Consider the following 27,247-nt stretch of genomic DNA (forward strand, 5'->3'; position numbering starts at 1 on the left):
GCAAAGACGAAAAAAAAGTCGAGAAGGCGAAAGCAGCAACTCGTGCGCGACGCTGAGTATGTGCGAGAGAAAGCCACCGCGTGTGCGTGTGTGCAAGCGAGTCTGTTGGGGGGGACGCAACCAAAGAAAAGGAGAAAATTTTATCGCATTTATCGGTCTCTTCGCCTTCTTTCCACCGAAGCAAAGCAGCTCCCTCTTTTCACTTTTTCGGTGCTCTCGTCATGAATGTGTGCGTAGTGGTGCACAGACCTTGGTGCGTCAGAGTCCGCAGTGAACAGAGGGGAGAAAGAGTCACGAAGCCAACAAGTGCACAGACGCTCACACTCTTCTCGGCATAACAGTACAACGTACCAAACAAAAAAATACAAAAAAAGAGCAAGCCAAAGACACGGTACAACAACTCGCTGAACAGCGTACCGGTCTTCGACGCTGCTGAGTGAAGCAGGTACACACAAGCCAGGGAGAGGAGATCGAGTAAATACGCCAGCGAAATCAATTCGCTATATAAAGAGGAAAGGGAGAAATATATCAGAACAAAACAACGAAAAAAAAAACGAAAAGAGGTACCGTTGAGAATATGAGAGTAGTACGATAGCTAATGAACAGAGCAAGGGAGGAACAGACATGCAGAGAGACGAAGGAGCACGCGTCTACACGAAAGGGTGAGCGCGTGCGCGGTTGAAAAATAAACAAAACAGCAACAAAACAAAGCAAAGGGCCGAGGGAGAAAAGGGGGAAAAAGAAAAATGGTTGTGAGTGTGACGTAGCACTGCGCACAAGCAAAAAAAATCCGAGGGTTGATACCAACGAGAAAAGCCTAACAGCAAACCGCCGTGTTGACCTTGAAACGACAATCAATATATATATATATATATATAGAGAGAGAGAGAGAGAGACAGTTATGCTTGTTGTAACCTGGGCGAGTGGTGGTGGTGGTGGTGGTGGTGGTAGTTCTGCAACTGGCACCTCCGCACCGGCGCACAACAAACGCAGGCAAAAAAAAAGCAAAAGAGGGAGAGGGTCGGTTGTAACTTCCCCGTTCACCTTGCGGCAATGCTTCTGCGCCGATGTGTGTTGTTAGTGATGTTTGGATACTCCGACTCGAGGAAAGAAGTAAGCAAAATCGCCCTTTTTCAGAATGTCCGGACACTCGAGAACTTTACGTCCTGCACAAAAGAGGTCGGGCAGGATGAGGAGAAGGACGAGGGAGTGCTAGAAGGGGAGAAAGGCCCAGCCGATAACAGTCGCAAGGAAAGTCGCCGTAGGGTGGCGTGGTGCAGCAAAGGGAGTTCGCAGGCGCGTTTTGTTTGATTTTGTGCAAGTGTGTGCGTGCGCGGGTGCGACTACGTCGAGATCAGCAGAACGCGCGATGGAGAGGATGCAAGAGAGTTGGGGAAGAGGGGGCAACGGAGAGAGTTGCATGAAACATGCCACAGATAACCAGAGCAGCCCGGAGTCGGTGCCACACATACACCAAGCATGAAGCGCCACGCTCCGTGCCAGTACGGCAAGCAACTCTTCACAATGTGCGTCTCAACAAGACACGACATCGCACAGCGATTGCTTACACTGACTGCACACGCACACGCGCATACTGATGCGGTGCGGGGAGCTGCTATGCAAAGCCGGAGAACGCGGACCCACAGAGAGAGAGACACACACGTGGTTGCCCCTCACATAGGTACCAAAGCTACCAAAGAGCTGCGTTACTATCCACACACGAACAACAAAACTTTTCTCACAAGTGTGCGGTCATTTTGTGCCAGGTGTCGCCACCTTTTCACCACTGCTACTACTCGTGCCGCGCATCGAACAAGAGTCAAAAGTCGCTTCAGAGAAGAGAGAGCATGCACATCGCTTTCCAATGTCCCACGTTGCAGCGGCAACAGTGCTCACAGGGAACTCTGATGAGGGGGAGCAGGAGCAACACTCATCCCTCGACATCTAAAGAGCACAACAGCGTTTTTTGCTTGTTCTGTTTTTGCCCATGTGCCCATTTCACCACGAGCGCGCCAGCAGACATACGCGCACAGCCACACCTCTCCTGCCCCTGTCGCACCACGGCTGCATTCGGGTCCCTCTAGCGCGAGTCGTCGTGCCGTCAAGGCGGGCCGTGCGTCTCACGGGCTCCTCCTGTCCCGCCCCGTCCCTCTTCCTCGCATACCCGCTGCGCCACCGGCGCAGCACCGACTCGGCTGGACCGCGCGCCTCCATCCACGCCGTCCACGTCCGCGGTCCTGCTCCAGGGCGGAGGCTCTGGTGGAAGTGCGGTTACCACAGTGCTAGAGGAATAGCAAGCAGCACACAATCTTCATTTTGTCACTGGCAGTTACCCGCTGCTGCAGGAATCCACAGTTCGGACAGGTGCCCATGTGGAACTACGCGAGGAAGGCCTCCCGTCCTCTTGCAAGCTCAACATCCTCGTTCTTTGGTGTGGGAGAGCGGCCGCCAAGCGTCTCTTGTGTCAGCGCGTCGCACCGTGTGACGCGGCTTCGGGGGATACCTGTCTGGCGTCCGAGACTGGCGACCAGGTCCTTCATCCGTGCAGCTGGGGTCGGCGCCTCTGGCATAGCTGGTTTTGCAAGCTTGTCAGCTTCGCCGTTGTGCACCACGCCACAATGACAACCGAAAAACTGAAATGTGAGGCGCGCGCGGCCGCTGCGTGAATGCCGGCCTGAGAGCTGGCGAAGCATTGTGACGGCACCGCCATCCGGCGTGTGCACCTCGCCACATCAAAGGCTCCAGGTGGCCTCCTCGCTTGGCTGCGGGGAAACGAAGCCTGGTGCAGCGCCGCAGCGCCGTAGAGTCGAGGGGCAGGAGGTCGGTCTCTTCGAGCAGGTCTCCGTTGTCTGCGGCTGCTTTGGCGTAAAGGTGCACACGGGCCTTCCTGCAGTTTCCGACCAGCACCATCCGAGCACGCGGTGTCACCGTAGCGCAACGTTGATTGAAGCCGTGCCATGTAGGAGTAGCAGAGGAGGTCCTTTGACGGACCACACTCGTGCGAGCAGCCACTTCTCTCAGCCTGCGACACTTCATGAATGGTAAAAGGCGAGCAACAGGCATGCAAGCATGGGGCGTGCCAGTGGCAACAGTCGAAATGTCCGTTGACACCCCCCCCAACTCCTGCTTCTCCTCATCCACCGAATAAAAAAAACGCGAGACTCGAGCAGGCGGTACGGGCACTAAGGCTTTCTGCGCCTGCCAAGACACCGTGAGCGCGCTGCTTCTCCTCATCGACCCTACACAGACACTGAAAAAAAAAGGTGCGAAGGGGTGCAAACAACAGAAAGTGGGCGAGAGCGATGAAAGACCTCCACGAAAAGGAGATTTGAGATGTCGTCCGCCATGGCACGCTTACGAGAAGGACACTCACTCACACAGGCAACACACGAAGCGGGCGCGCAGCGCATGCGAAAACCGCACACGCTGCCGGCAAACGTCACACTTTCCTCTCCGTTGTGCTTACGCAGGTTTAGATACCGTTGGGGCTCATTTCACGCTCTCAATCTCTCTCGATCCGTTCCTTTTCGTTGTTGTTTCGTTTGTGTGTTTCGTTTGATTGCTTTGTTGTTGTTGTTGTTGCTTCGCCTGCGTTGCGGAAGGTCGGCAGACTTTCTTTTTGTACTATTATGTTGGTTCCCGGTTGTTTCTTGAGTGGATCCTTGACCTTGTATGGCTGCTCCTCAGCGTTTCCTCGTGTTCGTACCGTAGAACGGAAAAGGAAAATCATGGAGCCGCCTACGGGATTTCGAAAACGTCCTCGAAAAACACAATAACACAAAAACGCAGAACAGATACGATGACGGTTGTTTGAGAGGAGGAAGGAAGGCAAGTGCAGAGCCTCACACAAACACACACACATATACAAGCTCCCTTCACTCTTCTCCCCCCTCCCTCTCTCACCAACAAAAAAAAAGAGAGGAGAGATGCTGAGGCTTGCAGAGGAGGGTTGCGAAGGTCATGGGGGAACGCACACGACGAGAAGAGCGAGGTGAAAACAACCGTGCCGCCACGAGAGACGAAGTCGAGAAAGACGGGGTGGAGGGGTGGAGGGGAGCCCAGCGAGCAAGCGAAGACGAAGGAAATCACGGATATGCTGCTTACACGAAGGCGAAATGAGACAACAGGCGTCACTACAAATCAGAAAAGGTGCGACGAAAAAAAAGGAAGGGCGCACGCAGAAAGAGAGAGCGAGAGCGAGCGCCGTGAGAAGATACGCAGCAGCATAGCGTAGCACGGTGAGCAGGCAAAGATGAAACACGAGACCAGCGAAAAAGAAAAGTTTTGTTCTGTTTTAAGGGAGAAAATAACCAAAAACGTAAAATAGTACCAAAGCAGGTGCCGGCTGCAGGAGAGTGAAAACAAAATTGTAAGGGAGGGAGCATAAAGACGAAGACGAAGAGAGTCTTCCTGCCCTGTGGTTGTGACTCTTCCCCTTGCCGACGTCGCGCACGCGGAACACAGGCAAGAGGAAGAGGGCCCTGACAGCCATGTTCTTCGGTGGCGAATCAAGGAGCAGCCAACCTAGAGATGACGACTGCAACAGCCAGAGGAAGGCGGGGAAGGAGCGGGATGGAAAAAGCACACACACACACACACCACCAGTCAAACGATGCATGACGCACGACAAGTCCGTCAAGGCCGCACGAGCAGCGCGAACGGGCAGCAGCCAAGGGAACAGAGAGGACCACGTAGAAAGAAGTGACGACCATGTACAGCTGCATACAAGCGTAGAAAGAGGATATCATCGCTCCAGCGCCAGCGCAGCGAGCAGCGGTTGCACAGGAGACAAGGGCGTCAAGTCACCAAACAACCAAAAACAAAGAAGCAAGAGGATCACGAGAAGCCAACATCACGCAGTCCAGCAATACTCTAAGAGCATTCCTCACCATAGGAAGAGAGAGAGAGAGCAGAAAACAAAGGCCCAATAAAAAAGATCGACAAAAAATAAAGGAGAAAAAAGAGGACCTGCAGCTCTCTGGGTGTACTACGTGAGCAGTAACACGAGCAGGCAGACGGGCAACAATTAACGAACAAAAAAGAAGTACCCAAGTTGCAAAGACATGCAAGACGAAGATGCGGAGGAGAGAAGCTGTTGTGTTCATGTGATATTTTCTCCGTTCTCGTTCGAGGGCCGACACCGAATCGTAACGCGCAGGAAGGACGGGAGCCCGCGCCCCCCCCCCCGCCTCCCCAAGGAAAAAAACGGCACAAACAGACAGAGACCACCAGCAACCAAAGAGACCAGCGCAGTGATGCACCGCGTAGCCATCACAATAGGCAAGTGTGCAGCTGTTCGCATCCATACGCCTGTCGGTACTGTCGTGAACTGTCGAAAGGGGCGGAAAGAGAACAAAGGCAGACCAAAAAAAGGGTGGAGAGAACAGAAAAAAAGCAGAATGCTAAGCGTGGATATCTCTCTCTAGATACATATATATATAGATAGATATAGATATATAGGACGGAAGAGCAGCGAGAAGTCGAAAAAAAAATGTAACAGTGCTTTTTTTTTTGGGGGGGGGGTATATTGCTATACACATATATATCTATGTGTGTGTGTGTGTGACGATAGAAACTCGTGTGGACACAAGGGGGTGCGTGGGCAACAGCTGAGCAGAAACAAGCCGACAGAAAAGAACCCGCAAACGCATACATCGCACTCCCATGCATGATTAGAGGAGACACGAGAGGCCCATGGCAAGGATCGGCGCGTACGTCCATCTTGCCTGCGCCTGCTCGCTTCGTTTTCGCTCTTGCGGCGTTTGACTGGGCTCCGTTTCGAGCAGAGAGCCGGGCGAAGTACACACAATACTGTGCGGAGAGACAGGGAGAGAGCAGTCAGTCAAAAAAATGCACGCCTGAGATATGTGCCCGCTGCAAGTCGGCACTTGAACCACTACATCATATGCTTGAATTACGGCTTGCTGTCGCCATCACTGCAGCCCATAGTAACCGCGTCGTAATGCGTATTGACTCTCACACCCGGTCGGTCAAAACCCGCTACCAGGGCTTGGGTTGTACACAAGGAGAGAAGAAGAAAGGGTTGAAGGGCGTTTCATGGGCTGCTGCCATCGGAATCAACTCCTTATGATGTCTATACAAAGAACAACGCACACACCCTACCACGACGCTAGCGTATGTGCAGAGATCAGGCATGTAGACGGGCAGTGAGAGAGTCAGGTCACACGGGCCAAAGAACCGCTGAAAGAGGGCCCCAACGACGAAAATAATAATAATGAGGAGAAAACATATAAAAGCAACCCTGACAAGCCTCCTTGTAGGAGACGATGCGGCCACGACCACTAGCATCATAGACCCCGTCTTCGTATTTTTTTTTTCGGATTGCTGCGTGACTGCACGTCAACGCCATAGGCTTTCCTGTCTTCTCCGTCCGCTCACCGACCAAGAGGCGTACGCCCACAGAATATTTGGGGCTGTCACATTACGATAGCAGCACCGGCAAAAAAAAAAACACTTTTCCAGCACGCATGCACGCATTTTGTTGCAAGACGTCCGTTGCGGCCCTGATGTCATGCCAGGCTCTTGACAGCAGTGGCGGGGGAGGAAGAGAGGGGTGTGGGCATCGACAGCAGTGCTACGATAAATGCATACAGGTATATATATATATATATGTATATAGATAGAGAAACCAGTGTAAGAGTGTGGAAAAAAAAAAACAGGAAAGGCGACAAGAACAACGGCGAAGAAAACAGCAATAACAGCACCGATAGCCATGCAAGACACAAGCTCGCGGAGAATATACAAACAACCGAGAGTCATATATATATATATATATATGTTACGAGTGAGACAAGGACGGAGAGGAGGGCCGAGAGAGCACAGAGCAGCACGATGAAGTCCTTGAGTCCTTCGCAAGTTCCCACAAACCGACACCACGAACAAAAAAGAAGAGGAGAGACAAATACCCGACGAAACAAAAACAAGACCAAAAGCATACGTGTATATATATGTATATATCTACATATATATATATACATGTAGGGGACAGCGGGGAACGGGAAACAGGGGCACGGTAGAAAGAGTAAGAGAGCACTGTGTCGTCGCCGAGGCACAGATTCGTGAGCAAAAAAAGGCAACGAAACGAAAGAAGCGAAAGAAACAGAGCGAGAGACGGAGCACATGCGAGGGGTTAAAGCCGACGTAAAAGAAAAGACAACAAAAAAAATGATGATACCATTGGATCAAAGAGAAGTGCACGCGGACGGGGACGGGGAGGGATCGGACGGAAAAGTCGCCCACCGAACGGCAAACAAAAAAGAGAGGTGGGGGAGGGGGGATAGAAAGACGAACCAACAAAAAAAAAGTGCATGTCAAAACCACAGCCACGGAAAAAGAACAAACGAAACGCCTAGACCAATCGGCAAAGACGGCGCTATAACAGCGAGGCAAAACATAGACACGTGCACAGACCTCACCAAGAGGCCCCATGCGGCTCTCTCTTTCACGAAGAACTGCAACCTGTGTATGTGTGCGAATGACTTTCAGAAAGAGGAAGGATTGTGAGGCATGGTGTGTGTGTGTGTGTGTGTATGCGTGTGGTGGGAGAGAGGGTGTGAAGGATCCGAAGCACACGAATATCGTCAGACGAAAACACAAAAAAGGAGAAGGGGGCCTCGAGTCTGAAGGAGAGCGAAACGAAACATGCGGCCGTACAAGGCGAGAAATGAAAGCAAAACAACAACGACAAGGAAGAGACCGAGTGGCCGATGAAAAAGGCCTTCGCACACAAGCAGAAGCGTATATATATAGAGAGAGAGAGAGAGAGAAAGAGAGAGAGAGAGGGAAGAGAGGAGAGACGGCCAAACACCGGGGGGGAGGGGGGGGGGAGGAAAGAAGCGCTGAATACTAATACGGGGGAAAAAAAATTCGGGAGAGTAACGAGACAACGATAGAAAGGGGACAACACAAAAAAAAAAAAACACAAAAGCATAAAACGAATGCTACTACCGTAGACACAAGAAAGCCACACAAGGGCAGAGACACAGAGTCGGGAGCTGCGGGACGGAGTCGGCATACACTTCGCATACGTTTCTTCGTCTCGAATCTTGCGAGTCCCTCTCTGTCGAGCGTTGCGCACGTGGCACGCACGGCTGCACCAGGTGCAGCGAGAGTTTAAAGTGTGCCCTTTCGAGCTTGTCTTCCTCTGAGACCCGCTGTTGAGAGCTTGGGTGGCACAGATGCTGAGTCGGGTGACGGAGCTACCCAGCCGTTGTGACGGGGAGTGAGATACATTTCGGGCGTATCTCCGTATGTACCGAGCTGCCCGCGATCCAGCGACGGTCGAAGTAAGATGGATAGAGGGACACCTATCTCGGCTCATGTCCGATGGAGGGAGAGGGAGGGAGGCAAGGGGGCAAGCATACGTGATAAGTGACAAGAACACGCACAAAAAAGAAGAAAACAGAAGGGGCAATAGAAGCGAAAACAAATAATAATAATAAAACGATAAGAATGGCTGCTCTTGTGTTCGAGGAGGGGGTAGTGAAGAACATACCCAACTTCACCTTGGGGAAGTGAAACTGGACACAGCAGGCAGCAACAAGAAGAGAGGTGCATGGACGTGTAAAGTTACCTCGAGGAGCAACAGACACACCGAAATATGGCACAGTAACCTCATACTTCTCTTTCTTCAAGCGCTTACCAAGGTATCTTTCGCTTTCGACCATGCCAGTCGCACGATCCTCCCGCTGTCCCGCTTGAATTTTATGTATTTGCTTCGCTTGCCCCCCCTCAAACCTCACACGCGTGGATGCTGGTTGCTCACAATCACGTGTGCGTGGTCACGACGTCAACAAGAAAGAGCACGCGCACACATGAAACACCACCTACATGGATGCCGATAGAAACACGTCGTCGATATATATATATATATATATATCAAGTAGAAAAAAAATAAAGAGAGGTCGATACAGACACCGATACTCACAGACAACCGATGTATATGCATACTATATATATATATACACGCACACATGTACACGCATACAAACACACACACATATATATATATATATATGCGCCTGAGTCTAGGAGACGGAGAGGGCGAGGCAAGCGGGAGGGCGTATGAGCGCCTCTTCTGACGCACCGAAGGAAAAAAGGAGGGGTAACAGAAAGGAAGACGAGCAGGGCAGCATCGAGAAAGCTCCGGCCACCCACGGCCACACACGAGAAAGAACAACCAAGATGATTCTGCACCTTTATATATAGATATATATATATATATATATATATTGAGGGGGAGGAGAAACTGTGGAGAAGGGGAGAAGTATAGAGAGGGAGGCATGTCATCTAGGCGAAGATCCCGAACCTACAACAATCCTGCCCTTCCCCTTCTTCTCAAACGGGCTCTCATGAAGGCAAATCAGGACAATAAACGGGTGGGAGAGAGAGAGAGAGAGCAAAACAAAACAAAACAAAACAAAACAAAACAACAACAACGGGAGAGGGAGCAAAAGGAAATCGGAAAACGCCTAAACCAACGGTAAAGAGAAAATCGGGAAGCCAAACTAAAACGAGAATCAAAACAACACAGGAAACAAAAAGAATGGGAAGCGCCGTGGCAATCTCGGAAAGAATCTGGACAAGGAAGAAGGGAGAGGATCAAGCAAGTGTTGTATTTTTCTTTGTTTTTTTTTTTTGGTGTCTTGCGCGGTACCCTAACGCTCTAACATGGGAAAAAAAAGGGGGTGGGGGTGGAGGGTGGAAGAAGGAGGAGGCAAACGAGAAGGATATGCAAGAGACACAAGCATGGGCGGAAACAAAAAAAAAGGATGACGGAGTCGATATACAAGAAAAGTCAAGGCATGCATCCCTTTTGAGGGTTGTATGGGTTATGAGGTCGCCCTCATCCATGCTTACAGAAGCTTGTAGCGAGCGAGCAGGCCACAGCACTGGTGTTGCCTTGTCCATTGCAGAGAATAAAAAAAAGGCAGAGGGTCGAAAACGCACAGAGGCATGGCTCACAACAACGTGTATTCTCACAAAAGGGGGCGTGGAAGAGTGACAGAGAGCACAGATGATGAACGCAAAGAGGCGTGAGCAGGAAAACAATGCGTTGATGCCTTTCGTTTTTCATGAATTTTTCTCTTTCTCCTGAGTCTTAGAACCAAGTATTACACTGCAAACAAAAAGGGGGAAAGAAAAAAAAAAGAAATGCCGTTCACTGTGTGTGTGTGTGTGTGTGTGTGTGTGTGTGTGTATGCGGGGAGGGGGGAGAGGGGAGGGGGGGGGCATACTCGACGAGCTTGTAAGCTGTCCTCGCACACCATTCCGTATGAGACACAACACAATATATATATATAAGCATGACGAAATTTTGTAGGAGCGCAAACGCGAAGCTGAAGGTGAAGCATGCAGCGTGGGTTTCTTTCCGATAGATGTACACATATCGATCAACCACCGCTGATGTTTGCCGCGGCTTCATTTTGCGTCGCACTTTCCCTTTCCCTTGCTTTGAGCTCATACGTTTCCTGTGTGGAGACGGGAGCCGTGAAGTGTCAGAAAAGCACAGAATGTGTGTGTGTGTGTGTGTGTGTGTGTGTGAGGAAGGAGGACCATGAAGGGCAAAAATAAAAAAAGACAACGCTCTAGCTCAGCCGGCTCCCTTTCCTGTCTCTCTTACGGGCACTTCTGTGCTTCTCTGTGCGTATCTACTGCGTTTTTCACTGCAGAAACCCGCACGTAACGCAGAGGAGGATACCAGAAAGAACAACAACGTGCATTGCGTTTCAAAAAGGAGAGACAGAGCAGGACATCATCGATCCGGTGAAGTGCAATATAAAGCAAAAAAAAAAAGAAAATGAAAGTGCATGCATCACATCCCGCACACAACCGTTTCTGCTGTTTTCCTTCGTTGAGCCAGTTCGCTCGGCCTGTGGCGTTTTAGATATTGGCTCTGGTCTTGTTGTTGTTCTGCCCCGTGTGCCCCCTAGCCTGTCATCCTTCCGCTGTGCAGCGCTTCGAACTGAATACTAAAACAGACCACAATAAATAAGCATAAAACAAAGGGATTAGAAATGTTGGAGGTATATGTGCTCACAGCAGCGGAGGACCTTGAGGGAGAGAGCGAGAGTAAGGCAGATGGCAAAGACGAGCTGGTACACACAGCAGGAGAAAAAAAAAATGAACCACGGAAGGGGAAGAGGGACGCACGGCGGCACAAGAGAAAAACGGCACAAAATGTGGCCAGCACCCAGAGCTGCCCGGGGGAGCGAGAGCGAGAAGAGGAAAACATGCACACGGAAGAAGGAAAAAAAAGAAAAGATGGCAAAACAGTAGAGAGGAGAAAGACGAAAAAAAAAAGAAACGGACATCCAAAATCACGATGATAACAGGACACTGCCACAAAGACAAAAAGTCTGCGCAACGCATCTCTCTCTCTCCCTGTCTCTCTCTCTCTCTTCCTTTTGTTTGGTCCCCTTTCTCCTCCTCGCATGGTGGCGGTTGCCTCTTCTCGTTTTCATGTCTGCTGTGGAGGGAGGAGGGACAGGTGTGTGCGTGTTTGTCAGTCTGTGTGTCTGTCTGTCTGTCTGTGTGTGTGTGTGTGTGTGTGTGTGTGTGTGTGTGTGTGTGTCTGTGTGTCTGTGTGCAAGACGAATCAAAAACGCGACAACGAAAAAAAAAAAACGAGTGAGAGATACACAGCGAAAGATAAGAAGAAAACAACAAAAGAAAAGCCAAAACGCATGTAAAGAGACACGCAGAAATGCAGACACACATGCAGCAGCAGTAGCAGCAGCACATAGAGAGAGAGAGAGAGAAAAAAAACAGGGAGACAGGGAGACAGACAGCAAGCAAGCAAGCGAAGCGCATGGGGATAGTGAGTAGGAAGGAGTACGATACAAGAAAGGGGGTTGTTTTGCCTGTAGAGATGATGAATGAAGCATAAGCTGCCGTCTCTCAAAGCTCTACCCGCTTCTTGTTTTGTTTGATATCCTCCGCGACGATGATGCAAAACTAAAAAGGAAGAGAAGAGATCTCTCCATTTTCCATGGCTCTCGCACATTCCCGCTCTCTCTCGCTGATCTCTCTCTCCCCCTTGTCGCGTCTGTGCGTCCGTGCAGCCGACGCAGAGATGAACGACAAAAAAAAGGAAAGCGAAAACGTTACTGGATCGTTTCGATATAGAAACAACAAAGACGGAAGAAACTGCGCAGTCGTAACATAACGAACAACGAAAAAAAAAATCAATGCACATGCACACCCACACATGCACACACACGCGTCGACCATCCGAATCGAGCAGATGATGCAAATCCGTTTGCGCAAGAGAGCCACATTCGCCGAGATTTGCTGTACTTCGCATGACAAAAACGGGCATCGAGTGGATAAGAATTTTAGCTGGATGGCGCGCGCGAGTAATGTGAGAGAAGGAAGTGAGTGCGAGCATGAGGGAAACAGCGTTCCACACCAAGCACGTACTGTCGAATTCTTCTCCCACTGCGTAACGCACAGTTCGCGAGGCTGAGGCTCACAGGCGCACACCGAACACTTCATTCGAAGCTGGCGTACATATCGTGCACCAGCTCTATGAGCGGCTCGTCGCCCTCGTGGTCGCCATTGTCCTCGGAGGCGAGGTCGATGGTGCATCCCTCCAAACGTCGCTCGTTCACGGAGCTGCCACCGGCACAGATAGAAGGCGGCGCCGCCTGCGGCCAGGAGACCATGTTGTCGGTCTTTTCATTGGACACTGCAGCTGTAGTTTGCTGTGTTGGCTACGGCGACGACGCCATCTCTACATTGGGCGGCAGCACCTGGGGCAGCAACTCTACATTGACCGCTTGGAGTGTCTGCTGGCCGTCTTTGTAGCCAATACAGAAGCGCACACGGCCCCCAACGGGAAGCGTGCGGAAGCCCTCCATCTGCATGGACGACTGGTGCACAAAAATGTCACCGAGGTGCACCGGCGTGCGGTATTCCTTAGGGGTCTCCGCTTCTCCCGTTGTGGGGACCGCAGTGGTGGTGTTGTTCAGAGAGGCGATAGGCGTGCCTGTCGCACTATCGCTGTTGGAGCCATCGTTAACCACTGTAACGTGAGTCGTCGCTGTCAGGAAGCCGAAACCGCGGTTGGGGTTGTAGCGCTTCACGAAGCCCTCATACAGCTCACCCAGATGGTACTGCAAGCCATTCAACGTCTTTGGCGGGCGTGGCGGTTGCGGCAGCGGCAGAGCAGGCACCGAAAATGCTGTGGAGCCGGAGAGCAACTCGGAGAAGGCCTGCACCATAGCCCCGCCGAAGGAGGACACCTGCGGCGCCATCAGGTAAGTAGGAACTGACGTGGCCGAGGCTGAGGAGGGCTGCGATGGCATCGTTGGCGGTGGCGGCATAGCGTACGAATGCGTGTTTGTACTTGCGCTCGTGTCACTGATAGTCATCATGTCCTCTTTCCGGATGGGCGTCAGGGCACCCGTAGTATGGCTCAGCCAGAAGCATGTCTGCGGTTGCTGTGGCGGCGCAGCCACGGCGGTCATAGCGCTAGTTGGAAGCGGCACAGACATCTGGAAGCCTGGCAACGCAGGGGAAGTGCCCGTGTGGGCCATGGAGCCGTTCGTCGTGGCTGCCGTGCCGGTGGCAGCGCAGTTGCCCACAGTCGAGCTCGTGGCGCTCGTGGTAGAAGCACCAAACGTGGCCGAGCCCTCACTCGTCGAGCACATGCCGCTGGTCAACCGCGACACCGTGGGGGAGGACTGGGCCACCATGGACGGGAGCTGCTGATTGTCGGTCACAAACGCCGGAACACCCATGGCCGGTTGCAGCAGCACAGGGGATCCGCCCGCGCTCCCATTCGCACCGCTCGCACACGAAGCAAAGCATACGGTGCTGTGGGTTGCCGCGGCGCACTGGGCGGCGTTGTCGGCGGAACCGGACGACCAGCGCTGCCCTAATGTGCGAGAGTACGAGACCTGCTGCAGGCTCGCTTCGTTCTTTGCCGGTACGCCGTACATCAACGTCCGCCCGTCATTCCACGGGAGAGGGCAGCCTCGCATCAACTGGCTGCCTGAGCTGTGCGGCCGCTGCGGCGGCAGAAGCGGAAAGCCATCAGTCATGCAATTCGAGGCCGGGACGTTTGCCGCCGGGTTACTGTAGACGGCGCGAAACATACCTGGGTGGTGCACCGCTCCGTTGCCGCCTGCGCTCTTAGCGTTGTAGGAGAGACGGAGTAGACGGCGGCGGTGCGCTGGAAGAAGCCGAGCTTAAACAATGCAAGTCTGTTTTCGTGGTGGATGTTAACATGAAGTACGCCGCGAAAAAAGGGGGTAAGTCACAGAGGCGTGACGCTGGACAGATGATGCCGAGAACGCTGGAGGTGCGTGAAGTAGTAGGTCGAAGCCTTCTGCAAGTCCATCCGTAGTGTGGCGGCGGGCGGCAGATGACCGGGCGGGGGCGAGGGCAGAAAGAAAAAGAGGATGCACAAGTGGACAGAGGCAGAAAACGAGGCAACGAGGCAAGACGTGCGGTTTCCCGTTTCCACGCGCAGATTCTCTGTCATGGAGCATGAGACAGACGCCGCTATAGCTGCCAGGCCCCACAGGCCCCAATCGCGTGGTGCAGACAAGTCGCAGGCGCATGCCACGGCAATGTGCCGGCCCCGTGATCGGTGCACGACCCTTGCCTCATATGCTCTACCCACCCCTCGCTTCGCAGGTCCCCTCACAGCAGCTCCCACTATGCCAGTCGCCACGCGGTGCGTCCCTCGGGGGTGGCTCAGGCTCCCCAGCAGTAGACAGCGAGGGCAGGGGGGTGGGGTATGCTCGAGTCAAGCGAACGCATTGCCCATCATGTCAGCATTACGAGCGTGCTCGCTATCGCATGTCTCGCCGACGCCATCCAGGATCCCGCTGTCGGCATCAGTGGCGATGCATCGCTCTGAGCTTGCCACGTCACAGGCACCTGGCCCTGCCATCACCAGAGGTGGCTCGGCATTTGGCAGGGGGATGGAGGGGGTGCTGCTTGGCTTCCTCCCACACACAGAGCGGGGGAGGGGGTGCACTGGGCCCTGAGGTACCACGCGCTGCAAGGTGCGGCGTGCCCCCACCCCTCCTCCTCCTCCGTCGTCAGCGGAAAACGACAAAAGAAAGTTAAAAAGTCATAAGGAAGACGATACAGTGATTTTCAGAGGGAGGAACAGGATGGACTGCTCTGGTATATACGCGCGTGTGTGTATATGCGGGTGTGTGTGAGTGTGTGGGTGTGTATGGGTCTTTTTGTTTTCTGGCACTGATTTATGTGTCGACACTTTGCTTGGCTTCATTTTGTGTGGGGAGGGAGGAGGGAACGCAAGCATGCGCCGCACAAACTGAAGCACCTATATGGAAAGCAGCCAAACAGAAGACAGCGACAAGACAGCCCATGCACGTCAGCATTGTGGTCACAGTCGAGCGCACGTAGCGACACTGAACAGTGCACGTCCGGGATGCGCCGCCGGTTTGGCAGGTTACATGGATGCTGAATTGTTTGTTGTTATTTTTTTTTTGTTTTGGTGGGGGGCTGCTGCAGATGTGGCGAGCGATGCATACGAAACAGGTAACGGGTGTGGCAGGTGCGCGCGCACAGTTGAACGCGAGACAGCACAGAGCAGAGAACTGCGGAGTCAAGCCGAGGTTCTGACGATTCCTTCGGCTTCATCGAAAAAAGGTGGGAGAAAACAAATACAAAAAACCACACGCACTCGGGCTGCAAGGAGTCGAAGACAAACATATATATATATATATATATACTTTTGTGTGTGTGTGTGCTAAAAGAAGGGGAGCGCCAAGCGCCACCCGCGGAGCTCAGCCGTGCCCAAGCAGAGGGAAAGGCACCCTCACGCACTGCAGAGGTAGAACGAGGCAGGAGAGGCAAAGACATGACCGTGCGTTGTACGTGTCGTGTATGTGAGCCCGAGTACCCAAGCGCCCCCAAGCACACACACACACTCACACACACACACGGGCACATGACCGAAGCAGCGACGGAAAAAAAAAAACAATCACTTGATGATGTACAACAACAACTAAAAAAAGGAGCACGCCATGATGGTGTCGGGTCCGTTCGATTTGGGACCGCCTTCGTGATGCTCCGCGAGCGCACGTCGTGTTCTCCTGGTTTTCAGCTCGTGATGTTGATGTAGCTTGGAGCGATGCGTCATCAAAACACGCAGGATGCACAAGCGGAAGGAAAGAGGAAGACGTGTGCGCACAGGTAACAGACGCACGCGAGCACACAAGCACGTTGTGGTGCACTGAGAGCCTTCGACATCTGCACGGATGGTGTACAGCATACAGAGAGCGCACGCATGAAAAAGAAAAGGGATGGAGGGCAGGGGGTTGGGAGGAGGCGATATGGTACACAAGCAGTAAAGGAAAAAGATGAAGAGACGACGACGTGTGGATGCAAGGCGGATAGAAAAAAAAAAGAGCAACAACGAAAAGAAGCACCGCGTGGCGAATGCGGCGGGGCACCAACGCAGCTCCGTTTCCGTTCGCACTGCACTTTGTGCCTCGTTTGCAGTCCCACTGCAAACGCCGAGGGAGAGAAGGAGACGCCGAGAACAAAAAAAAAGATGGCAAAAAGTGGAGCACAACGGAGGCGATACTCCTCTGCTCTCTGCAAGCTCCTCGGGATTGGCCAACAGCTCGAAACCCCGCTGAGAGCCACTGGCAAAACGCACGAGATCGCTTCCGCCACACATGTGCGCAAGACGGCAGCGGAGGGAGAGCAGCTGGAGGAGATGATGTTCGCGAAAGGAAAAAATGATGGAAAGAGATGTGGGCGAGGAGAACACAACAAGGCAACAGGGGCAGTGGTGCAGTGCTTTCAGCTCCCCTGCGCGGTCCTTGTTCGCTGTCGACGGACAACAGTGAGAGCCAGCGGAGAAACGTAAATGCGACGACGTGAAGCACAGCCACCATCCTCCTTCCCGATCTGAAGAAGAAATCTGTGTGTGTGAGAGAGAGAGATACAGGCAGAGAGGCAGCCGAACAACTGTCGAAGAAATGGCACGAGATGGGTGCCCACTCTCAGTGATATGTGCGGCGTGCGTGAAAGAGAGGAGGAGATCGCGACAAAACGTGGAATCGCTGGAAGGTTGAAGTCGTCGGTAATATCGAGCCCAAGAGATAAGGGAGGGGGAATGGTACGGAAAGGAGAGAAGCATGTTGATGTAGAAGAGCAGGATGGGCGTGGTCGGGGCGCACGAGAGCGACAGTGTTGAGGTGCAAGAAAAAGAATGAACAGGAAGAGAGAAAAGACCGGAAGGTGGGTAGGCAGAGTGCACAACCAGGTCATGACGCTGGTATTCTATCCAGCAGAGAAGGCTTTGAGTAGGATGCGTAGAAGAAAACGAGAGGGGCCGCACAGAAGCTGGTGTGCATCCGTCTCCTCTGACCTCGTCGTTTCCGCCAATGAGGTGCCTCAGTCATGCACAGAGAACGCGTGACGCGCTGGTATCTGGAGCGCTTAGTGCTTTGAGAGAGAGGAGGCTGCCTACAGGAAGTGGCGCCAGTTAGCCCAGCTGCCGGCATCTGAACGCGACAGCTTCTCGTTTGGTGGCTTGATTACCTTCACGTTTTTTGTTTTCGCTGATGAGAAATCTCTTGTCGACGACTTGTATCGATATGGCAAGGGTGAGAGCCGATCCATCGCCTCTCCTGCTGCTCCATACCGTGCCCCCCCCGCCCGCTGCTATGGCAAGCCGCAAGCACCGACGAGTAAAAACCTGTGCAGAGGCAGTGCGGCGGTACCCACAAGATGATGCGCTGGGTATCATACAATAGATACGCACAAACGCACTTGTATACACGCATACAGAGATGGGGAAGGAGGAGCTGCTGTCCAAGCAAGACAGGCACACAGTCAAGCGCAAGCTCATCCACACTGTGAGAGAAGGTCGGCGTTACGGGGAGGAAGCGAAGTGAGACACGGACGAACAAAGTTTCCAGAAGACCTCAGAGGCACGCGGAGGCAGGGACAGCGGGAGATCGAGCGAAAGGGAGGGCGGAGCGGAACACCTACGCACTCGCAAGCGCACAATAAGCTTCTCTCTTCGCGCTCAAGGAAGAAGTCCATCACCGCCTTAGTCTCCGCGTCCCGGTGCGTTGGCTTATGTTGCTTTCGACTGTACGCACGTGCGCGTGAGCTTCGGTGTGGCAGCTCCTGTCTGAACTCGTCACAAGTTAGTCCAGTGCCCACGAGACACCCTTCGCTACGAATTGTGAGCGGCAGCGTTGAATGCATGCACACGCTGCAGCCCCAAGCGAAGAGCAGCACGAACGAAGGTATGACGAGCTGGAGAAGATATGTTAATGCTAGTGCGTGCACGCGCGTACGCTGCCAGACCGCGGCAGCACTCCAGGGATGCACATCGAAGAGCGTGCACACGCATAGATCCACACACAGGGAGAAGACGCATACACAAGCATACAGGCACAGATGCAGGACACAGTGCGCATCTACAAAACTAGCGCAGAGGCCTGAAAGAGATTCCCGTTTTTCAGCCTATGTATATATAGATAGATAGATACATGAATATATGCATACAGATGCGTGCGTATTTCATTTTTTTTGGTTGCCGTCCAGCAACGTGCGGAAGTGGGGAGGGGAGGAAGGTCCTGGCTCGCATGGAAGGCATAGAAAAGCACCGTATCAAAAATCCAATAGGAAAACGACGACACCGGCAAACAAAACCCCGCATCGGATAGAGGCAACACCATACGTCGGACAACTAAGAAATGATGAGGTGAAAAGGAAGAGCGAAAGAAATACAGGAAGACAGGACAACAGGAAGGAAGATGACAGAGATGTCGCCAAAGGATGGCAGCCGCTCAGGCACAGCAACGACCCAAATATATCAAAGAAAAGAGACGAGAACGGTAAGTCAAGAAAGAAACCAGGCAGAACGAAAAAGAGGAGCGTGCACTCGACCACGTGCACAAGAGAGACGTCTCGCAACCAAATGGCAAGCAGCGAGATGACAACAGCGAATAGCGAGCCGTCCCACAGATACGCGTGTCACCTACACCAACGATGAGGATGGAAGTGGGGTTTGGCCGCCACCGCCCACGCCCTCCCAGCTCGCAAACAGAGCAAAAAAAAAGGGGAGGCGGCGGCGGCGGCGGCCAAACGACAGTCACTGTCACATCACCTGGGTGCGGGTGCACTGTTTGAGGAAGGGAGGGAGAGAGAGGCTGCGCTGGTGTGATTGTGGTGGTTTCCTATATTTGACTGCTTGTTCGGGTGAAACCTCCCGCTGCTATCTACTGCGCATGCGCGGACGAAGAGATGGAGGGACATGCACGCTCCTGGCCAGTTGTGGAGTACGTTTCGCTTCACATGATGACAGCAAAGCCCGTGCATCTCGGTAGTTGCACAGACAGTGACGCATCCTACAGCATCCACACGAGGAGGAGTAGGCGTTGAGAGGGATCAAGACGTAGCGGCTTTCCAAAGTGCGCACAGGGGTCTCGGCGCACGGAAACACATCGACAAAGGAGAAGACCCACAACGGCAGAGAGACAGAGGCGAATGGATGCGCAGCACCAAACAGGAAGGAGAGCATCGACAGCGACAGAAGGAAGCGCACACGCACTGAAGACAGGTCGGCAAAGGGGACGTACTCGGTCGACATCGAAGCCGTAAAGCGCACGGGTTCACAGCAGCACGAGCCTCCCACCCCTTCGTCGCGCACAGGCTTACAGACGCGGCACAGGTACTACACACTGCCCTTCGTTCCTATCGTCATCAGTCCCGTCGAGCGCCACCGTTTCGCCCCCTTCACCCCCCCCCCTTCAAAGAAAAACAAGGGAGGGGGTATCCACAAAAAGAGGGAAGCGATGCCACAAACGACCGTGAAACCCTACAAGAAGCACTGATACGAAGTTCTACGCTTCGCAGGCGACCAGAAAGAGCCGCCGCGGTTGACGCTGAAGAAGAGAAAGAACGCCGCCACTGAGAGAGAGAGAGAGAGAGGGAAAAAGAAGAGCATGAAAACAAAACAGAAACAAAAAACGATCGCCAGCACGCCACAACGACCATGCAAACATATGTATATAGATATTGAAAAGCGTAACACACACACACACATACACAATACATCGAAGGCCACACACGAACGAGGCGCCTGCCCAAGATGAGCTGAACGGCAGATACATGTTCGCCCTCTTTCCTCGGGCCTTTGGCTTACCCCCGCACTGGACAAAGGAGAGCGCCGGCGCGGGGGAGGGGGAAGTTGAAGGGCGGAACGGAAAGAAAGAGCACGGCAGTGAGGCAGCCCGATCGAGAGGACTGCATGGACCTCAACAAAAACAAGATACAATGCAGGGGTGCTTGTGAGAAGAGTCAGCACAGACAGCCGCAAACGGAAGTGGAGGAGAGAGAGAGAGAGGCAGCAATACAAGAGCTTGAGCTGCTTTGCGCTGAAAAGGTGAAGAGACAGTCACTGCTGCTTCGCGGTATGAACCCACGGCGTCGATGCATCCCCATTCCTTTCCGTCCGCTCCCCTACCCATCTCCCCCCGCAAAAGCAGCAGAAAACGAGGCAACGAGGCAAGACGTGCGGTTTCCCGTTTCCACGCGCAGATTCTCTGTCATGGAGCATGAGACAGACGCCGCTATAGCTGCCAGGCCCCACAGGCCCCAATCGCGTGGTGCAGACAAGTCGCAGGCGCATGCCACGGCAATGTGCCGGCCCCGTGATCGGTGCACGACCCTTGCCTCATATGCTCTACCCACCCCTCGCTTCGCAGGTCCCCTCACAGCAGCTCCCACTATGCCAGTCGCCACGCGGTGCGTCCCTCGGGGGTGGCTCAGGCTCCCCAGCAGTAGACAGCGAGGGCCGGGGGGTGGGGTATGCTCGAGTCAAGCGAACGCATTGCCCATCATGTCAGCATTACGAGCGTGCTCGCTATCGCATGTCTCGCCGACGCCATCCAGGATCCCGCTGTCGGCATCAGTGGCGATGCATCGCTCTGAGCTTGCCACGTCACAGGCACCTGGCCCTGCCATCACCAGAGGTGGCTCGGCATTTGGCAGGGGGATGGAGGGGGTGCTGCTTGGCTTCCTCCCACACACAGAGCGGGGGAGGGGGTGCACTGGGCCCTGAGGTACCACGCGCTGCGAGGTGCGGCGTGCCCCCACCCCTCCTCCTCCTCGGTCGTCAGCGTGAAGACAGCGCGTATGAAAAGAAAAACAAGTCAAAGAAGTCGGCACGCATTCTGACGTCACCAGCGATAGAAACAACGGCGGCACAAGAGGGAGAGTCAAGAATTCGAGTGACAATCAGAAAACAGTGAAAATGACTCACTACGCAGAATGCAAGTGCACGAGCGACCGCAAATGCAGAGAGATGTAGACCGGCACGGCGACGCACAGCGAGGGCTCCAACATCAAGCGCCACCATCGGGGGAGCACACCAAGAAATAGAACTGGTCCGAGATATAGCCAAAATAATAAGTGAGAGGCTTTTAAACGACGAATTCATGTCAGACTCATGGACAACGAAGAGAAAAGAGACAAGCGGAGGAGTGAGGATGGAGGGATGCCAGGTAACTAAAAGATGCACGTCGAGGACGATGGAGGGGTCGAAAAGTGCTCAAAGACGGGCAGTCGCTTGTGGCTGAAAAACAAAAACAAAAAAAAAATAGATGCGTCCGTGTTCGCGCTTCTCCTCCCCCTCCCATACACACACGCACACAAATTACACAAACATCTGCGATACGGTTGTCGTTTCTACTTGTGGTGATGGTTTGCGGTGGTGATGGTTTGCGGTGGTGCTGCCTTCCCTTTTCGTTGGCTGCGATGCTTAGGATAGAACGCTGGGACGAGTGCGTGCGTTCGTGCGCTCCCTATCCCTTGCCGCAACGCTCTCCGGTGTAGGAGCCGCTCCTCTCTGCCCATGTGCTTCGTGTCGCACTTCCCTCCAGTGAAGTATGGCCGCCAGTCTCTCCGCATCTTTCTTTTTTCTTTTGTTCGTCTCTTTCCTTCCACAGCGACATTGTACACGATTGTGTGGCGCCGGTCCATTTACAGCCTAGTTGCGATCATGGCAATGAAAAGAAGAAACGCGACACAAGAGAGGGGAAGCACACAGTGGAAATCAGAGAGGGGGCGAGAGCGATCGACCCGCCTTGGACATGAGCAAGCGTGACGGGCGCACACTCCTATACCCAGATGTACACCGCCGAAAACAGAAAAAAAACATGGGGAGAGGTGAGAGCAACGCGGACAACGACAACAACAACAACAACACACACAGGGAGAGCGAGAGAAGAACTGGAAGGACGTGGGCGGGTTGGCCGCGCTACCTCTTTTTCCGTTTTCTTCCGATGGCTGGTGCCGCTCACCACATTCGCGCTCTCCTTTTCGTGACGAGACCACCCACATTACAGCCGCCCGCTGCGCAGCAGAAAGAAAGAGAACGCAGGGGGGGGCAAGCAATAAAGAGCTCGAAGAAAATCTAGAGAGTAACTTGTGCATGTACGAGGAGTGAGGGGATGGTGGGGAGGGGACGGAGAGGCTCAGAAGCCACGCAGATGCCGTGGTGGTGCGTTTCCGTTCTCAGTATACGATGGGGAGAGAAAAAAAAAACGCACCACCTGAAACAAAAACAAGCAAAATCAGCAAAGTCCAGCGCAAGTTCGGCCTGAAGAGCCGTAGCACAGGATGAAATAAACATGGCCACAGAACAAAACAAGGAAGAGAAGGAAAACAGATGAATAACATAGCAACGATAATACAACGAAAAGCTCAAGCGCGTGCGAGAACGAGAGCGGACGGGTGGGCGCCCAGTGTACGACTGAGTGGGTCCCACAAGAAGAGTAAAAGAAAGTAAAAGAGAGAAAAAAAATCTTCCGAGATGGCGACCAAACACATATTCACGTAATGCGAACGAAGAAAGTGTCGTAAGAATATAAAAGAGCCTGAAAAATGCATGCGCGTGCACACACACACGCACGCATGCACGCCTCCATGCTCGCATCCATCCATGCAAGACAGAAGCAAAAGACGTGAAGAGGGGGAGGGGTGAGCACTAAAGTGAAGAGTACAACGACTAGAGCAGAGCGCACTCAAGATGGAAAGCGACAACTCTGAGAGAGGACGAGGAAAAACGCGAGGCGACGAAGAGAGAACGAGACCCGTATAGAAACACGTGCACCCGCATCCGAAACGTTTGCGCACAAGACACGGTGCATGAGCTGGAAAATGAGGAAGGAATCTACACGCCAACCTACACATACATATACGAGGACAGAGAAACCATATATATATATATATATACACGAATGCGCTGACACTGCACGGCACAAGGGAAGAAAGAGGAAGAGAGAAACCATCACGCGCATGCATATCGGCACGTCTGTGGGCAATTGAAGCGCGCGCTCTGGAGGTGCACACCGTCAGCAAACGGGTGCGAGCAGAACAGAAGGAAGGGAAGGCTAGAAAAATGAAAAAAAGAAAAGACGAGGTATAAAAGAGAGAGAGTGAGGAGCACGCGTTGTGGTGACAAGGAAGAAAGGGGAAAAACGCGAGTAGGAGTGTGTGTGTGTGTGTGTGTTTGTGTGTGGAAAGAGGGAAGGAGGGAGGGAGGAAGAGCCGCCCTACGACGAAACACAAACGCAAAACAGAGGTAGCGAAACGGGAAAAAAAAATTTATGTATTCGTGAGAAGCTTGTCTCACATTCGTGAGAGATCTGGAACCGAGCACGGAAAAAATGGAAAGAGTCAGACAGAGAGAGGGGATGGAAGGAAGGAAGGAAAGAAGGGAGAGCAACCCAAGATGATATGAAAAGAGGGTGTAGGAATAAACACGAGAAAGAAGAAGCAAAACGCCTCGAAAACAACAAAAAAAACATAAACGAAAACATTGAGCCAAACAAAAAAGAAAACAAATTGGAGAAGAGATAGTGGGGGGGAGAGAGAGAGAAGGTGTCGGGGTGGGGTGGGTGGGCCACATACACAAATTCGAAGGAAGACATATATACATCAACATATGTGCAGAGTAAGAGCCGTAAGCCACAGAAAAACACCAAAACAAAACACGAGAACAAAAAGAGAAACAACATGACGTGTCAGTGGGAGACACGGTCGGTGGGTCGGGTGGGTGAGGGGGGGGGGGTAAAGAACACAACCCAAAGATAAGTGAAGAAGACAGAAGCGCCTGAGGAACGGCTACAGAGCCAAGAGAAAAGAACACACAGATACACACACACACAAGCGTGGGCATACATGCGCACATACGGCTCGTACAAGAGAGAGAACGATAAACGTCGACAGGAGATCAGTGCCAGCAAGCATGGTGAAATTTTTCCTGCAGCTCAGCTTTGAAGCCACGGAAAGCACGATACTGTAACTGAATTCGTTTTTCATTTTTTTCTTCTATCCTCACTAACACGCAGAGAGGGAGCGAAGGATGAGGAGGGGAGCTCTTTCTTATCGTTTTCGCGCACGGGTGTGCTTGTGTGTGTGTGCTTGTGTGTGTGTGCATCAGGAGTAGGGAAACGTGCAAGGGGGCTTTGCATTCAATCACACACGCATCCAAACGGTGGTGGCTGTGTGTTTGGCACATGGAGGTAGCTATCTTCTCTATCTCTTTCCCTGTATACGCATGACACAAGGTACTGCAAACACGTAATGGAGATGAGAACAGAGATGTAATGAGTACTACTGAAGAAAAAAAAAAAAAGAAAAGAACGGTCACCGACGCACACACATGCACGCCCCTGCATATCAAGCGCGAAAGTGGCTCTGCTACAGATACGCAGTGCTACAAAGGGCCCGTCGAGCGTTGTTGATGTTTGGCTGCTATACCTGTGCTGGAAATCGGATTTGCGTCAACGACCACAAGACCACAACCGCGATGATGGCGCTCGCTTACATGGGATTGCCCATGTTGTAGCCTGGCATGCCCGTGGCGCCGGGGAGAAGTACTATCGTGTGCTGCATACCGGTAGTGGCCGCATCGAGCCACGACGGCGCCGAAACGTCGACCTTCTCCAACGGGATGTAAACCCTCAGGGGCGGCAAGAATGATGCACCATTGGGGGTTCCGTGCGACCCCTCACTAGTGTTGCTGCTCGACCTCCTTTCACCCGCGGCGCCGGGAGACGGTGCCGCCATGTGCTTGCAAGGCTAAAAAGAGCTCAGAGAGACGCTGGAAACACATCCCGAGGCAGCGTCCTCGGTGGCAGTCGCTGAGTTCTGAGGGGCAAATTGTGCCGGCAGGGTGCCCTTCGGCGGCAACAAAAGAACGTCAATGGCCTGATAGCCCCACCCCTTCTTTGTCGCGATTGCCCCACTCAGCAGGTTTGGGTTCTCTTCCACAGGTACGCCCAAGTTGTTCAGCATCGCTGCAGCCTCCTTGTCGTCCGAGGCCTTCTCCATCAGCTCCGCCGGGACAAACACCTCGACCTTGAACTGCACCCGCGACCCGGCCGGCAGGTTCACAAAGCCCCCGTTCGCCTCCATGTTCACCTCGCCCGGCGAACGTCGCAGGCAGTTGTAATGGACAAAGACGTCGCCCATCGTGACGGGGTGGCGGACGTGCGGAACACCCTTAATGTACACAAGGTCGTCGCCGTTGATTTCAGCATGCAGCGCCGCAACGGCGTCCACATCACTTGCGAGAAGGAGAGAAGCGTCCTCACTCACCTTGCCTTCCTTGTCGGCGCTGCTGCCTGTGCTGTCTCGAGGTCTCGCGTCTGGAGTATGACCCTGCTTTTCAAACGTGCTGATGGACCCTGGTGCCTTCGCCTCCTTCATTTGCCTGTATTTCAGCAGCGGGATAAGCTTGTATGTGGCAGACACGAAGCCGTAGCCGCGGATCGGGTTGAAACGCTTCACGCGACCTTCGTAGTGCGCGCCGGCCTCGTAGCCCTTGCCAGCGTCGCCCTTGCGCACCACAGGTGTCGGGCGAGAGTCGAAGATGGGCCTGGAAGCACCGCCCGCTGGTGACTTCACAATGCTGCTGTACTGCGGGGGAGGAGGCAAGTTCGCCGACGGTGCCGATGCCGACGCCTGTACAAGGACCGCACCCGTTGAAGTGCAGCTGCCAGTGGCGCTAAAGGATGGCGCTGCTCCAGGGAAGCACTGAGGCGTCATCTTCGACGTGGTCGAAGAGAAGGAGAACGAGCCAAGCGTGTCCTCGCTCATAGTGGCCAAGGCGGGAAGCTGCGACACCCCAGATGTGCTCCCAGCTTGATAGACCGCCACGCGCGCCGCACTCACGTTACGAAAGCCACCGCCGCCGGGCAGCATTGAGTAAGTTGAGCTGCCCATCGACGCGCCAGAGGCGGTGTACGCAAGCGTGGACCCAGAAGCCATCATGACGGGGGCACCGGTCGCGGGTGCAAAGGTCTGCGTCACGTAGTTAAGAGGCATCCCTACACCAGGAAGACCCATGATGTACATTTGGTTTGGGTTCACCATGGACGGCATGCCAGAGGCCGCCGTCGCCGCACCCTCAGCTCCTTGTGCGATGAGCAGCTGCTGGGGAGGCGTGCCCAGGAGCGTATTTGTATCGAGCGACTGCGAGGCGAGAGTCGTCAGTGAAAGTGGCATCATCATCGGCGTGGAACCCGAAACGGGAGCTCTAGCGACTGTAGATGGTGTTGCTGTTTGTGCCGCCGAGGCAGACGCCGTGGACGGCGCACCTTTCCAGGCAGCCGGAGAAGCCATGGGAAGCCAGTACATGGTCCGTGCGAGGGAGATGATGAACAATGGTTGCCTGAGCACGCAAGGGTGACGTATCGCCTGCTGTTGCCCGCCGTGAAAGTGAGGTGAGCCTGATGCGCTGTCGTTCCCGTATCGTCCAACTGCCCAGTCTACTAACGAGATGTCTGCGCCTGTGCGTCCGTGAAGACACGCGCAACGAAGTTCAAGTGAAACACAAAGAAGGTGCAAAGACTGGACGCGTAAAACCAAGAATAGGAAAAAAGAAGCCCGCGAAAACACCGAGTATGCGGAACAGACAGCACCACTGGAGAATCGAAGGAAAAGAAGTACAGGTAGCGGTGGGAGAGGGATCTCAAGCGCTTGGCTAATCGAGCTTCAGAAAACGAAGAAAACCGACAAGCGCGTCAGATTCGGTGCGCACTTTCCCTCTTGCCTCCTTGAGTTTCCTCGATTCCAGCGTAAAGTGAACAAGCGAGGGTGGTTCCGTTGCACAACTCCGGTTGGCCCTACGCGTGTGGCGAAACGCAGTGCAGGTTCTGAAGATCAGAAGCGAAGAGTTGCGATTCGTGTCGTGGCAGCGCAG

The 27,247-nt window shown here is 53.4% G+C and overlaps 2 protein-coding genes across 2 annotated transcripts; both read right to left on the reverse strand.

Moving 5' to 3' along the window:
• Positions 1-12,734: 12,734 nt before the first annotated feature.
• LMJF_31_1340 (conserved hypothetical protein) lies at positions 12,735-14,120 on the reverse strand (the record flags this gene model as incomplete). The annotated part of the gene is made up of 1 exon (XM_001685067.1): positions 12,735-14,120. One exon carries the CDS (start codon positions 14,118-14,120, stop codon positions 12,735-12,737), a length of 1,386 nt encoding a protein of 461 aa, XP_001685119.1.
• Positions 14,121-25,122: 11,002 nt separating this feature from the next.
• LMJF_31_1350 (hypothetical protein) lies at positions 25,123-26,667 on the reverse strand (the record flags this gene model as incomplete). Its single annotated transcript, XM_001685068.1, has 1 exon — positions 25,123-26,667. One exon carries the CDS (start codon positions 26,665-26,667, stop codon positions 25,123-25,125), a length of 1,545 nt encoding a protein of 514 aa, XP_001685120.1.
• Positions 26,668-27,247: the final 580 nt, after the last annotated feature.

This window comes from Leishmania major, chromosome 31 (assembly GCF_000002725.2).
Source record: "Leishmania major strain Friedlin complete genome, chromosome 31".
Taxonomy (NCBI): Eukaryota; Euglenozoa; class Kinetoplastea; order Trypanosomatida; family Trypanosomatidae; genus Leishmania; species Leishmania major.